The sequence below is a fragment of the Pelophylax lessonae genome, assembly GCF_965119305.1.
Source record: "Pelophylax lessonae genome assembly, chromosome: 12".
In the NCBI taxonomy this organism is placed as follows: Eukaryota; Metazoa; Chordata; class Amphibia; order Anura; family Ranidae; genus Pelophylax; species Pelophylax lessonae.
In genome coordinates, this window is record NC_138779.1 from 220942858 (window position 1) to 220957005 (window position 14148).

At 49.2% G+C, this 14148-nt stretch overlaps 1 protein-coding gene across 2 annotated transcripts in view; it reads right to left on the minus strand.

The window, feature by feature from the left end:
* The window catches only part of CAPZB (capping actin protein of muscle Z-line subunit beta), a 79025-nt gene continuing 64877 nt past the window's right edge, over window positions 1–14148 (minus strand). The window contains exons 5-10 of one of the 2 annotated variants that reach the window (XM_082274567.1): window positions 11090–11231; window positions 8244–8360; window positions 8087–8152; window positions 7811–7887; window positions 6367–6475; window positions 1–787 (exon numbers count right to left, since the gene is read on the minus strand). In XM_082274567.1, the coding sequence (XP_082130693.1) occupies window positions 6373–6475; window positions 7811–7887; window positions 8087–8152; window positions 8244–8360; window positions 11090–11231 (505 nt within the window). In that variant the 3' untranslated portion in view covers window positions 1–787; window positions 6367–6372. The remainder of the gene's footprint in view (window positions 788–6366; window positions 6476–7810; window positions 7888–8086; window positions 8153–8243; window positions 8361–11089; window positions 11232–14148) is intronic. The other variant, XM_082274568.1, reaches the window with a different exon arrangement.

Genomic DNA, 14148 nt, shown 5'->3' on the forward strand with positions numbered 1-14148 from the left:
AGGTATTTCCAATCATTTTAATTGTTAGTATAGGAAGGCTCTTAAAGAAGACTTAAAGCTTTACAAAAAAATATATATAACAAAACCAGAAAAAAAAACCAAAAAAAATAAAATAAAACTAAAGCAGTTCCCAGAGTGTCACCAGGAAAATAAAAAAATCAAAAAGAGAGAGACGGGGTCAGAGGGAGCTGTTCTTCCAGTGATCGAGTCTTCACCTCCGCCATTCAAAAAGTCAGCCATCTTAAAAGAGGTACCGGGGTGCTGGCGCTCTGGGGGTTAAACAGTATGTGCAGTATACAGAAGGTGTGGACAACTAGCGGCCTGCCACAAAGCGATGAACTAACAGTCCCAGCGTGCGCCCTGGCAGTCTGCCGGCAGGCCAAGAAAGTCGGCCAATCCTGTTTATGAAGATCCGCAGGGGAGGGGCCTGTCTGCGACAAGGGGGGAGGGGGGGTTAGCACAAAAAGTGAGACATAAGGGGGGGGGGTGACGCTGAGTAAAAGACCCCCCCCTAGACTTCTTTTTTTAAAGATTCATACAACTTTATTTAACAGGAGTGGACTGCGCTAAATGGCTATGTATGGGCTGCAGACTTATTAAGAGAAAAAAAAAATGGAGACAATGACGGACGGGGCGGGGGTGGGGATGACGATTCTGTAAGAAATGAAAAAGGATGCGGGGGAGGGGTTGGGGAAACATTTAACTTTGCTGTTTTCTCTTCAAAGCCTCCACTAAGTCGTTCTTCAAAGCCTCCTGTTTTGACTTGTCTGCAAATGTCTGAACGGACCTGGAGGGGAGAGAAGGAGAAGAGACAAAAAATTACAAAAATGGCAATAAAAGGTTCAGTCTTTGGTATTTAGAGGAATGTGCTTAAAGGAGAAGTACACTTTGGGTTAAACCCCCCCCCCCCCCCATAAAGGGGAGACCACTGGTGTGGAGCCATAGACGTCACACTGGTTGCCCATTGTGTGGGTTGGTGCCGATGAACGTGGCATATTGGGTACGCCGCCACAGTGACACTGCTCTCTATTTGTAGAGGGGGCTTCATTAGAAGTGCATCTACCCCTTTAAAAGGAATCTTCTTTTTTGGTCTCGTTTTGTGTGAATTAGCTTCCATTCACACTTTAGGACTCCAAAATCTTTCCACTTCGGAGTGCAACTTTGGATTGGTGACTTGGATTGAGGGCAACCTTGGATTGGTGACTTGGATTGAGGGCAACCTTGGACTGGTGACTTGGATTGGAGGGCAACCTTGGACTGGTGACTTGGATTGAGGGCAACCTTGGACTGGTGACTTGGATTGGAGGGCAACCTTGGACTGGTGACTTGGATTGGAGGGCAACCTTGGACTGGTGACTTGGATTGGAGGGCAACCTTGGACTGGTGACTTGGATTGGAGGGCAACCTTGGACTGGTGACTTGGATTGGAGGGCAACCTTGGACTGGTGACTTGGATTGGAGGGCAACCTTGGACTGGTGACTTGGATTGGAGGGCAACCTTGGACTGGTGACTTGGATTGGAGGGCAACCTTGGACTGGTGACTTGGATTGGAGGGCAACCTTGGACTGGTGACTTGGATTGGAGGGCAACCTTGGACTGGTGACTTGGATTGGAGGGCAACCTTGGACTGGTGACTTGGATTGGAGGGCAACCTTGGACTGGTGACTTGGATTGAGGGCAACCTCGGACTGGTGACTTGGATTGAGGGCAACCTCGGACTGGTGACTTGGATTGAGGGCAACCTCGGACTGGTGACTTGGATTGAGGGCAACCTCGGACTGGTGACTTGGATTGAGGGCAACCTTGGACTGGTGACTTGGATTGAGGGCAACCTTGGACTGGTGACTTGGATTGAGGGCAACCTTGGACTGGTGACTTGGATTGAGGGCAACCTTGGACTGGTGACTTGGATTGAGGGCAACCTTGGACTGGTGACTTGGATTGAGTGCAACCTTGGACTGGTGACTTGGATTGAGGGCAACCTTGGACTGGTGACTTGGATTGAGTGCAACCTTGGACTGGTGACTTGGATTGAGGGCAACCTTGGACTGGTGACTTGGATTGAGGGCAACCTTGGACTGGTGACTTGGAGTGGTGACTTGTTGTCCCTCAGCAAAGTCAGACCTACTGTTGCAAGTAAAAACATTCAGGTAGGACTTTCATGCAAATTTGAGGGTTAACATTGAAGTCTATAAAAAAAACTTTTTTTTCTCCTGGCAATAACAGGATCTCCTGATGAAGCTACAAGCGAAACGCGTAGCGATCCTGTAATTCTTTGAGATACCCGTGGGACCCAGATACCTTCAAATATCTATCACAAGATTTGCGCATATATGAAGAACGAGTATGTTTATAGATCTCTCCAGTGCACTTTTGTTATCACTGGGAAAGATTTTGTTTCACACTGGGGCGACATTGTTTTGTACTTTTTGTATCTTTATACATGAATTGATTTTAGAATATATTTTTAATGACGTTCTAATAAAATAAGAGTCAGTACTTGAGTTTTTCCATGGGGTTATCAGTCGCCACCCATCTTCCTTTTCTTTTGTTGTTATACTGGGATGTGGTGCCACAGTGATTTCATATCTTGCTATGTACATGTATGAATAGTTATCATTGGAAAATATGGGGTACGACTTGTCATGCGACTGATGACCAAAGTCGCAGAAGTGTGAATGGGTCGCATGACAAGTTGTACCCCTTGTTTTCCAATGATAACCATTTCACCGGAGAGATAGCAGGCAATTAGAAAACCACAGCCTTTAATCTGCAAGCCCATACTTTGGATGGAAGCCATGAAATATAGGATATATACCTCCACACTAAAAGGGGTAACCGTCACTGAGGGAACCTCTAGTGGAGGGTGAGCCCCTCTTGCCCCAACCCAGGGGATAAGTTTGTTTGGGTGCAGATAAAGGGAACCTATGCCTGTGAGATGTATGGGGTCTACCATCCTGTATCTCTGCATTTCTAACATGAAAGAGGAGTTGGCTCCAGTTAGTTACCAAACAAGATCTCTCCGGTCAACCTCTCCCTATACACCCCAGTGCCCCTCTGGGGGTGGTCTGCATCTATGTGGTTAGCTTGAACATAGTACTATTTCAGTTCCCCAAGCCCTGAGGAAGCAAAACTTGTAGCGAAACACATTGGCCTTTGAGGAACCAACTGCATTAGTACCTACCATATAACCACAATTTATACCTTTTATTGATTGGGAACATGTGTATATTATGGGAAGATGCATGTTGGCATCTATACTTTGATATATGTTAAATAAATTGTGATTTTTTATATATTGTTTGCCAAATACTCCTTTCTGGCCTGTATAGTCCAACAAAACTCTACTTTGTTCCGGTAAATACAATACGGATGATGGCCTTGTGACGCCTCATACATTGAGACAAATGAAACGAAGGAGTTCCTGGGAAGGAAGGGGCGGGAATTCAGTTTGGGATCTTAGTCGGCATTGGGTGTTGTGTTTAGAGGATAAACCAATTAAATGATCTCTTTAGTAAATCTGACATGCAGATGAGGTCAGGTGATCTTTGTAGCGGGTTAATGATAATCAGAGGATCGGTCAGATTGGTCAGTTGGAAGAGGTAAAAATAAGCCGGCCTGGGGAGATGGATGAAAGGGGCTCATCCCGTCCAGAACTGAAATCTCAGTGTTTGCTATGAACCATCTGATGGTGTGTTGTGACTTTTGGGGACTCTGGCAATTGGCTCCTGGGTCTGCACACCCACTCCAACCACCACACCCACTACAACCACCACCATACCCAACTACCACACCCACTACAACCACCACCATACCCACTATAACCACCACCATACCCACCACACCCACTAAAAACCACCACCACACCCACTACAACCACTACAACCACCCACCATACCCACTACAACCACCACACCCAACTACAACCACCATACCCACCACACCCACTACAACCACCATACCCACTACAACCACCACCATACCCACCACACCCACTACAACCACCACCATACCCAACTACCACACCCACTACAACCACCACCATACCTACCACACCCACTACAACCACCACCATACCCAACTACCACACCCACTACAACCACCACCATACCCACCACACCCACTAAAAACCACCACCACACCCACTACAACCACCACAACCACTACAACCACCCACCATACCCACTACAACCACCCACCACACCCACTACAACCACCCACCACACCCACTACAACCACCCACCACACCCACTACAACCACCCACCACACCCACTACAACCACCACACCCAACTACAACCACCATACCCACCACACCCAACTACAACCACCATACCCACCACACCCAACTACAACCACCATACCCACCACACCAAACTACAACCACCATACCCACCACACCAAACTACAACCACCATACCCACCACACCAAACTACAACCACCATACCCACCACACCAAACTACAACCACCATACCCACCACACCAAACTACAACCACCATACCCACCACACCCACTACAACCACCCACCACACCCACTACAGCCACCCACCACACCCACTACAGCCACCCACCTACAACCACCCACCATACCCAACTACAACCACCATACCCAACTACAACCACCATACAAAGGTGGATCATCTCTCTTTAGAACTATGAAACATCTGCTAACGTTTCCCTGACATAAATCAATAATATCCAATAGTAGTTCCTCCCCCGCTGTACAATTATTAATTCACTGCTTACACCAAATTACCTGATATAAGAGATCTCTGTACAGCACTGCGGTATGTCAGAGGTATATAAATGTATAATAATAATAATAGTGTGTGATTGGGGGGGGGGGGGGGCATTAGAGTGTAAGCTCTTCTGGTACAGAGACTGAGGTTACTGTGGGGGGAGGGGACATTAAGAGTGAAAGCTCCTCTGGTACAGAGACTGATGTGATTGGCTCAGTGATCTCTGTTCAGTGTTGCAGTATATGTCAGAGCTATATAAATGTATAATAGTAATAATAATATTAATAATAATAGTGTGACTGTGCGGGGACATTAGAGTGTAAGCTCCTCTGGTACAGAGACTGATGTGACTGTGCGGGGACATTAGAGTGTAAGCTCCTCTGGTACAGAGATTGATGTGACTGTGGGGGAGGGGACATTAAGAGTGTAAGCTCCTCTGGTACAGAGACTCAGTGATCTCTGTACAGCACTGCGGTATTTGTCAGAGCTATATAAATGTATAATAATAATAGTGTGTGTGCGTGGGGGGGGGGGGGGCATTAGAGTGTAAGCTCCTCTGTTCCAGAGACTGATGTGAGTGGCTCAGTGATCTCTGTACAGCACTGCGGTATATGTCAGAGCTATATAAACGTATAATAGTGTGTGACTGTGGGGGAGGGGACATTAGAGTGTAAGCTCCTCTGGGGGGACATTAGAGTGTAAGCTCCTCTGGTACAGAGATTGATGTGACTGTGGGGGAGGGGACATTAGAGTGTAAGCTCCTCTGGTACAGAGATTGATGTGACTGTGGGGGAGGGGACATTAGAGTGTAAGCTCCTTTGGTACAGAGACTGATGTGACTGGCTCAGTGATCTCTGTACAGCGCTATGGGATATGTTGGAGTCATACGCACTTCTTTATTGATGAGAAGAGTAGATGAGACCGCTCGGATGGAGTTGTTCCACTCTTAGTAGATAATGTTAGGTGACATGCTTCTCCATAAACTCCACTCAGTGTTAGTCACTCCATGCAGCGTGTCCTCACACCCCACCCTTCCCATCACACACCAGGGTCTTTGTTAAGAAAGAGGAACTGTCTGTGCTCCCCCTGAAGCAATCTTATTTATTTACAAGCTAAGCAGAATCTGATTGGCTGATGCAGACGATCGGCGTGCGGCTACTGTTGCAAAGGCAGCCATCATTCCTGCCAGGGGAGACGAGCAGGAAATCCTGCAAGCGGAAGTTGAAGGGGACACCTGAAAATAGTTCTGATCTTCTTATACGAACCTGGACCCCAATACGACTAGGATAAGACCATGACCACTGTGGAAGGGGGGGGGGGCACTTGTATACTTGCATCGAATCACAAACAGCTTTGGATGATTTTACCTTTTCTAAATGCGTCATTTACCTGTCCTGAGTAATAAACCCCCGCCCCCCCCTGAAACCTTAAAACATGCCACACGCTGAGAACTGGCCTGCCAAGCTTGTGGCCGCTCCAGTGAAATCCCCACATGCATTACAGAGGAGGTTCAGTGCTGCCCAATGGGTACCGAGCCATGCAGCACTGCTGTGACAGAACTCCTGGGCGCACACCATGCGGGCACCGGTACCGGGGGCAGTGGTGACGGGCACGCGGTGGGTACCTGGGTCTAGTTATCGGGCTGTAGGTAGATCTGCCGCTGTGTCAGCACTTGGGACAGCTCCCGCTGGAGTTGTCTAAACTTAACGTTGTCGGGGATTGCATCTATAGATCTATACATGAAATGATGGCAGGAGGAGGAGAGAGAGAGAGAAGATGGAATGAGACGGGACAGAGCACAGGGAGAAGGACGACAGACAAGACCAGGGGTGGACAAATCCTAAGAGAACCTGTTCCTATTCCTCCCACTGACACCAATGAGGGGGCACTATTCCTCCACTGACATCAATGATGGGACACTATTCCTCCCACTGACATCAATGATGGGACGCTATTCCTCCCACTGACATCAATGATGGGACGCTATTCCTCCCACTGACATCAAATGATGGGACGCTATTCCTCCAACCGACACCAATGATGGGGCGCTATTCCTCCCACCGACACCAATGATGGGGCACTATTCCTCCCACCGACACCAATGATGGGGCACTATTCCTCCCACCGACACCAATGATGAGGCACTATTCCTCCCACCGACACCAATGATGAGGCACTATTCCTCCCACCGACAACCAATGATGAGGCACTATTCCTCCCATTGACACCAATGATGGGGCGCTATTCCTCCCACTGACACCAATGATGGGGCGCTATTCCTCCCACTGACACTAATGATGAGGCACTATTCCTCCCACTGACACCAATGATGGAGCACTATTCTTCCAACTGACACCAATGATGGGGCAGTATTCCTCCCACTGACACCAATGATGGGGCATTATTCCTCCCACTGACACCAATGATTAGGCACTATTTCTCCCACTGACACCAATAATGGAGCACTATTCTTCCAACTGACACCAATGATGGGGCAGTATTCCTCCCACTGACACCAATGAAGGGACACTATTCCTCCCACTGACACCAATGATGGGGCACTATTCCTCCCACTGACACCAATGATGGGGCACCATTCCTCCCACTGACACCAATGATGGGGCACTATTCCTCCCACTGACACCAATTATGGGGCACTATTCCTCCCACTGACACCAATTATGGGGCACTATTCCTTCTCCTACTGCCTGAGGCATTTTTCTATTCCCAATAAAGTCTGAAGGACTTCAGACTGGTCCTTTGTTGGAATGTGTGGAGACCCCTGTTCAATACCCTCCCCCACTCCATCCAAAACCTGAAAACTTTTGGCTAGACTGGAGCTTTATGGTAAGTGAGCCAATCCCATTTAGGACCCGGCCGAAAATTTTTGAGGAGCCGGGGAACACCGGGTGCCATAGACAGGAAAACCATCTCCATGTTTTTTGTTCGGCACACTGGTGACCCCACTCCTGAGATTTGTCCAGCTCCTGACGGTAGACACAGGAATTACAGGATGGATTGTGGTCCCTAGATTTGGGGCGCACGAAGCGCAGAAGTGTCGGCGTTACCTCAACCCGTTGACTATGTCCTTGGTTTTTCCAAAGTAGATCTCATTCAGGGTGCTCCTGATTTTGTTCTCCATGTCCTGAAAAACAAATAAAAGGAATCCCATGATGTGACTGGACCATCAAAACACACACAAGCCATGCGGCTTACGCTTCGTGGCGTCTGGCTTTTTTCCGCTGAGGAAGGGGTGGGACTTAATTTAAAAGGGGCGGGTATCAATGACACACCATTCTACCTTTCAAGGTTCTGTAACTAGCAAATTTTGGGAGAGCGCTTACCTCTACCAACCGTCCGATATTTGCTATGTGCGGGGAAGAGTCGCTCACAGTTTCATCCTTCTCCATCTGAAAGCAATGCAATGATGAGTGAGATTACAGGAATACGGCAGACAGGAGGTGGCAAAGGTGGGGGGCGGGGACATAGGACGGGACCTACCTGTCGGGTGAGGCTTCCCCCGAGGTTCATAGTGCCAGACCCGGTCTTGTTGGTCTGCAGCCACAGCATCACAGTAGAGGTCAGTTTGTAATGAGCAGTGCGGCCGCTTGACTTCTCCTGTAACCCGGGGAAACAACAGACACTTGTGAATGGAACCGCAAGCAGCGCAGTAAAGTGAAGTCTAAATCCAGCAGTCCAATAGGGAAGCCCAGACAGACAAAAAATAGACCTGGGAATTTTAAACTGAGCAGTCTTTTCCTACAGCCCTTTGCACTGGCGCCTCCTGGCCCTTTAAGAGATTTCAGATGCCAGGAGTCGGGGGCGGACTTTATGATCAAGTGACCGCCGTGATTGGCTGTCATGGCGATCACATGATTGGAAAGCTCCCTAACATAAGTAACATTCCCATAAACACACTCCTAAACCTTGTGTATCTAAAAATATAAGAGGTCTGACAGGGAGAGCCCTGCAGATGAGGAAAATGGGGATTTTAATGTGCCCAAAAATATCAAATGAAAAGCAAATCGTCAAAATGTTTTAATTTTATTGAAAACAAAACTGTAAAATCAACATGTAGAAATACAGTATATAAAAAGGTGTATCACATAAGGCACAGCCTAAAATACAATGAATCGACGCGTTTCGTCCATCGTTTGGGCTTCCTCAGGATTCCCCAATCTATTGGAGTCTAATAACAGCAGGCGCCCGCGTGCGCCCCCTAGAGCCTTAAAGCAAGATCACGTACATGTATGTGATTTTGCGCTTAAGGGCCGCCTTGCCGCAGTATATGTACGGTGGGCGGTCCATAAAGAGCAGTTCCGCCCCCATGAAAAAAATTAAAAAGTCAGCAGCTACAAATACTGTAGCTGCTGACCTTTAAATGTTAGAACTCACCTGTCCAGGGTTCCCGCGATGTCGGCACCTGATTTTCATATTGGCTCTCGGGGGCTGCTGCCGCCATTCAGGGTAAGGGAACCCGGCAGCGAAGCCTTTCGGCTTTACATCCGGTTCCCTACTGCGCATGCGGGAAGTGTGCTGCGCTTTGTAATTGGCCTGGCGGAATGAGGAGGGGGGCCGAACATCCAAAGGAACATTGCCAGGGCGATGTCTCCCGGAAGTTGGGAAGGGTACCCGTCAAAAACCCGTTCCCCGCCCCTGCCCCCTGAAAGGTGCCAAATGTAGCACCGGAGGGGGGAGCATATAAGTGGAAGTTCCACTTTTGGGTGGAACTTCACTTTACGTGGTTATGAATGGATGGGAAAGCTCTGTGCAGAGCTATTCCTGCTCATTCATTCTGTGCAGCTGAGGCTACATAGAAGGGTTTGAGGGCCACCATCTCCTTTCTCAGTTTCAAAAGTGAGACATCAGGGGTCTAGACCTCAGGGGCCTAGAGAGACATCAGGGGTCTAGACCTCAGGGGCCTAGAGAGACATCAGGGGTCTAGACCTCAGGGGCCTAGAGAGACATCAGGGGTCTAGACCTCAGGGGCCTAGAGAGACATCAGGGGTCTAGACCTCAGGGGCCTAGAGAGACATCAGGGGTCTAGACCTCAGGGGCCTAGAGAGACATCAGGGGTCTAGACCTCAGGGGCCTAGAGAGACATCAGGGGTCTAGACCTCAGGGGCCTAGAGAGACATCAGGGGTCTAGACCTCAGGGGCCTAGAGAGACATCAGGGGTCTAGACCTCAGGGGCCTAGAGAGACATCAGGGGTCTAGACCTCAGGGGCCTAGAGAGACATCAGGGGTCTAGACCTCAGGGGCCTAGAGAGACATCAGGGGTCTAGACCTCAGGGGCCTAGAGAGACATCAGGGGTCTAGACCTCAGGGGCCTAGACCTCAAGGGCCTAGAGAGACATCAGGGGTCTAGACCTCAGGGGCCTAGAGAGACCTCAGGGGCCTAGAGAGACCTCAGGGGCCGCCTAGTGAGACCTCAGGGGCCGCCTAGTGAGACCTCAGGGGCCGCCTAGTGAGACCTCAGGGGCCGCCTAGTGAGACCTCAGGGGCCGCCTAGTGAGACCTCAGGGGCCGCCTAGTGAGACCTCAGGGGCCGCCTAGTGAGACCTCAGGGGCCGCCTAGTGAGACCTCAGGGGCCGCCTAGTGAGACCTCAGGGGCCGCCTAGTGGGGCCTAGTGAGACCTCAGGGGCCTAGTGAGACATCAGGGGTCTAGACCTCAGGGGCCTAGTGAGACATCAGGGGTCTAGAGAGACACCAGAGACCTAGAAAAGCACCCCCCAATAAAAGAAAAAACTGAAAAAATAAACTTGTAAAAAACGACTGACACCATCCACTACTCTGACGGACACTGTCCATTAGGCCAAGTTTATATTTTTACAGTAACATTTTATAATTTTTCCTTACTATTTAAACAATTTACTATTACTATTTGCTATTTAAATTCTTAGGGGGAAAAAAAAAAAAAAAAAGCACATAACCCCAGTGATCTTTAATCTATTTGACGTTGATGAGGTAGAGCCCCCACCTCTCATAGGATGCCCACCCCTGGAGGAGAGGTGGTCCTTCAATTGAATTTAGGTTCTGTGCACAGTGAAATAAGGAGGGGGGAATTATGGCAGCCAGGGGGAAAAGGGAGTGGGGAAGAGCAATTCAGGGTACATTTTGCTGCAGTCTGCTGTAATGGTGCAATAAGGGGATGTATTACTTTGGCACAGGACATAACACCTGCATACTTTATTGCTCGGAATGGGCATTCTGCTTTTGGGCCCCAAAACCAACAAATACATTTTAGGTATGTTTAAAGCTGGACATTTCTTGATTGGGCAGATGCTCAGTTGTCAATCAATGAGATTCACGTTCAGGCTGCGGCCTGGTGGGGGGCGCCGTTACCTGTACTTCCACCACGTGGATGGAGTCCCAGCAGCCTTTGATCTTCTTGGAGCCGTCTCCAGCTTTTTTAATGAGGATCACGCCAGCGAATCCGTGGTCCAGATCCCAGAGGTACACAGAGGACACGCCTCCTTCAAAATACCTGTGGATTGGAACAGAACAAAGTCACATGATGTCCAGCAAAAGGCAACTGCGCAAGAACACTTCATCCCAAAGACTCGGCTAGGCGAATACACCCTGGGTTTGTACTAGATTCACTCAACAGCACCCCAAGAGCTTCTGAATTGGGAAAGATATTGCATGCAAATACCGACTTTTCTTCAAGTCAGAGCCCAGACCCCTCCCCACCAATGCAGTGCAATGCAATGCCAGTTAAAACAGAATTCCGGCCAACCTATGGAAAACCATTTTCTAACTTTGGATAGAGAAATAACGGAATCTATGCCCCCCCCCACTGGGGTGATTTACCCTGTTTGTCCTGGTGACTATTGCCTTGTGGTTTAGGAAATGAGGTGCAATCTAAAATTTCATCGCTCTCAGGTGTTTTTCAATTCTCAGTCTGTAAAAAATTTCCTAAGGACAGGTTTACTTTAATGCCAGCTGCATCTGGCTCCCCCTTGCCAGCTGCATCTGGCTCCCCCTTGCCAGCTGCACCCTGGCTCCCCCCTTGCCAGCTGCACCCTGGCTCCCCCCTTGCCAGCAGCCCCTGGCTCCCCCCTTGCCAGCTGCACCCTGGCTCCCCTTGCCAGCTGCACCCTGGCTCCCCTTTGCCAGCGGCCCCGGCTCCCCCTTGCCGCCTGAAGGGCAAGCATTACCTTTAGGCAATAAAAATACAAGCAATCCCTAAAGTGTGGGGGAGAAGGGCGCAGTCCGCCGCCTCCTCTCTGGCCAATACCTGCATGACGCTGCGCTCACAGCGTGACGAGCCGCACATGGCACGGCACCTAGAACAGCATCTTAGGATCCCCAGGAACAAACAGCCGTGAAGGTGGTGGGGGGAGATGGGCTGAGGCTGCAGAGTTTGATGTGGTCCACATTGACGAGTTTTTACATAACTGTTTTTGTGGGTATTCGAAGAATGCTCTAAAGCGATGTCTGAAACCGCACACGATCCCCTGGAGAGCGGTCAGGCTGCCAGACATAACAGCAAGCACATGGCGAGACCTGCCCCATCGCACGCTCAACTCTTTCAGCACCGGGGGCCACGGGGGCTGCCAAGCCTGCAACGGGAGGATGGGGTAAAAAGCAGGACGCTACCGAAACGCAAAAACACTAGGCCAGGGTTGTGCCTTTTCTATGCATGTTTTCACTACATTACCAACAATCGTGTTTTTATGAGCGGCCATTGTCATTAGGCAAACCACAGACGCATAAAGGAAAATAAAAGACTTTGCACAGATGTAAACCACCATTTAAAGTGTCACTAAACCCACATTATAAAAAACAATGAATAAATGGTGTATTCCATGCTGTTCATACTCAGTCACTATAAGATTCCTTTTCTGAATTCTGCAAAAATCCTGGTTGATCCTTCTGCTCTCTATCTCCCCCTTCTGTCCATGTCCCCACTGCAGCTAGGGATTTTGCAGAGCAGTGTTGGCAGCTCTGCACATGCTCAGTTCTCAGTGAGTTTCTATGCTGAGTGTTTCCTCCCTTATCACATCTGAGCAGCCCATGTGATTATAGAGTCACACATGTGGGCGTATACACAATGACAGGCTACTCCCTCCCCCCCTCCATGTCCACTAACTAGCTAAACACAATGGGGGGGGGGGATATTACATGTATAGTGATGGAGGCTTCACCTCCCTCTTATTCTGAAACACAGACTGGAGGGGAGAGACACAGCCTCTGACTGCACATGCTCAGTTCTTAGAGAGTTTCTATGTTGAGCATTTCCTCCCTATCACATTTGAACAGCCCATGTGACTTTAGAGTCACCCATGTGGGCGTATACACGACAGCCCACTCCCTCCCTCCACCTCCATGCCCACTAACTAGCTAAACACAATGGGGGCAGGATATTACATGTAGATTGATGAAGGCTTCACCTCCCTCTTATTCCAAGACACAGGCTGGAGGGGCATGACACAGCCTGTTACTGACAGAAATCCTTCCACACCATGTTAATGCCAAAAAATAATAAAGATTTGATTTCAAATATATATTTGTATGACAATTTAAAACAGTTTATTTGTATTATTTTTACTCCCTATCACATCTGAGCAGCCTATGTGACTATAGAGAGAAGAGAGCGCTCCGCCAATGGCTAGTAAAGCCTGGAGCAGTGACGTCACCCATAGGCTTAAACGGCCCATACGTGGTCAGCGCTCCCTCCTCTCCCCTGCAGTCGCAATGGCTGTCTCGGAAGCCAGGTCACATGACCGGATCGGAGCAGCGACTCCAAGGGGGCGCCAACCCGGTTAGAAGGGCAGAAGGACAGTGGAGCGCCCCTACTGGACACTGATAAGAACAGATACCGCTCCTGATCTTACCTCAAATGCAAAGAAGTGATTTATTGTACCCACCCCCCATATCTTTCCCCACAAAGGGCCCAGCAAAAAACATCTGTGTAGACCCAAAACTCCTCCGAAACCGCAGCGCTTTCAGTGACCTTTCTGTATGCAGAGACGTCATTCAGCCGCTTTGAAGTGTCTGTAAAAGATTCTGTAAATAGAATTATGACTAAACGCCGGGAAGAGTATAAAAATCACACTTCAGATGCGACCGGCAGCAGAGGAAACATTCCATCACCATGACAAATAAACAGGGCCGGTTTATGATGAAGTCAGTCCGCCAAGTTCTGGGCTCAGTTCATTTGGGCTGACCGCAGACTTCAGAGGGCGCCTGGAATGTGCCAAAGGATGCAACAGCTCTCAGGGTGCAGTCTCAACTGCGGAGCGCTCCTTAAAGTGAAGGTGTGCTTTGTTCATGGAGGGCAAAGGAACAGATTGGCTTTGATGCCAACCTCCTCCCCCCCCCCCACCCCATATACCTACCTTCTGTCCACTTCCCCGTCACTCTGCTCGCCCTCAGGAAACGCAAGGAACATCCGGTCC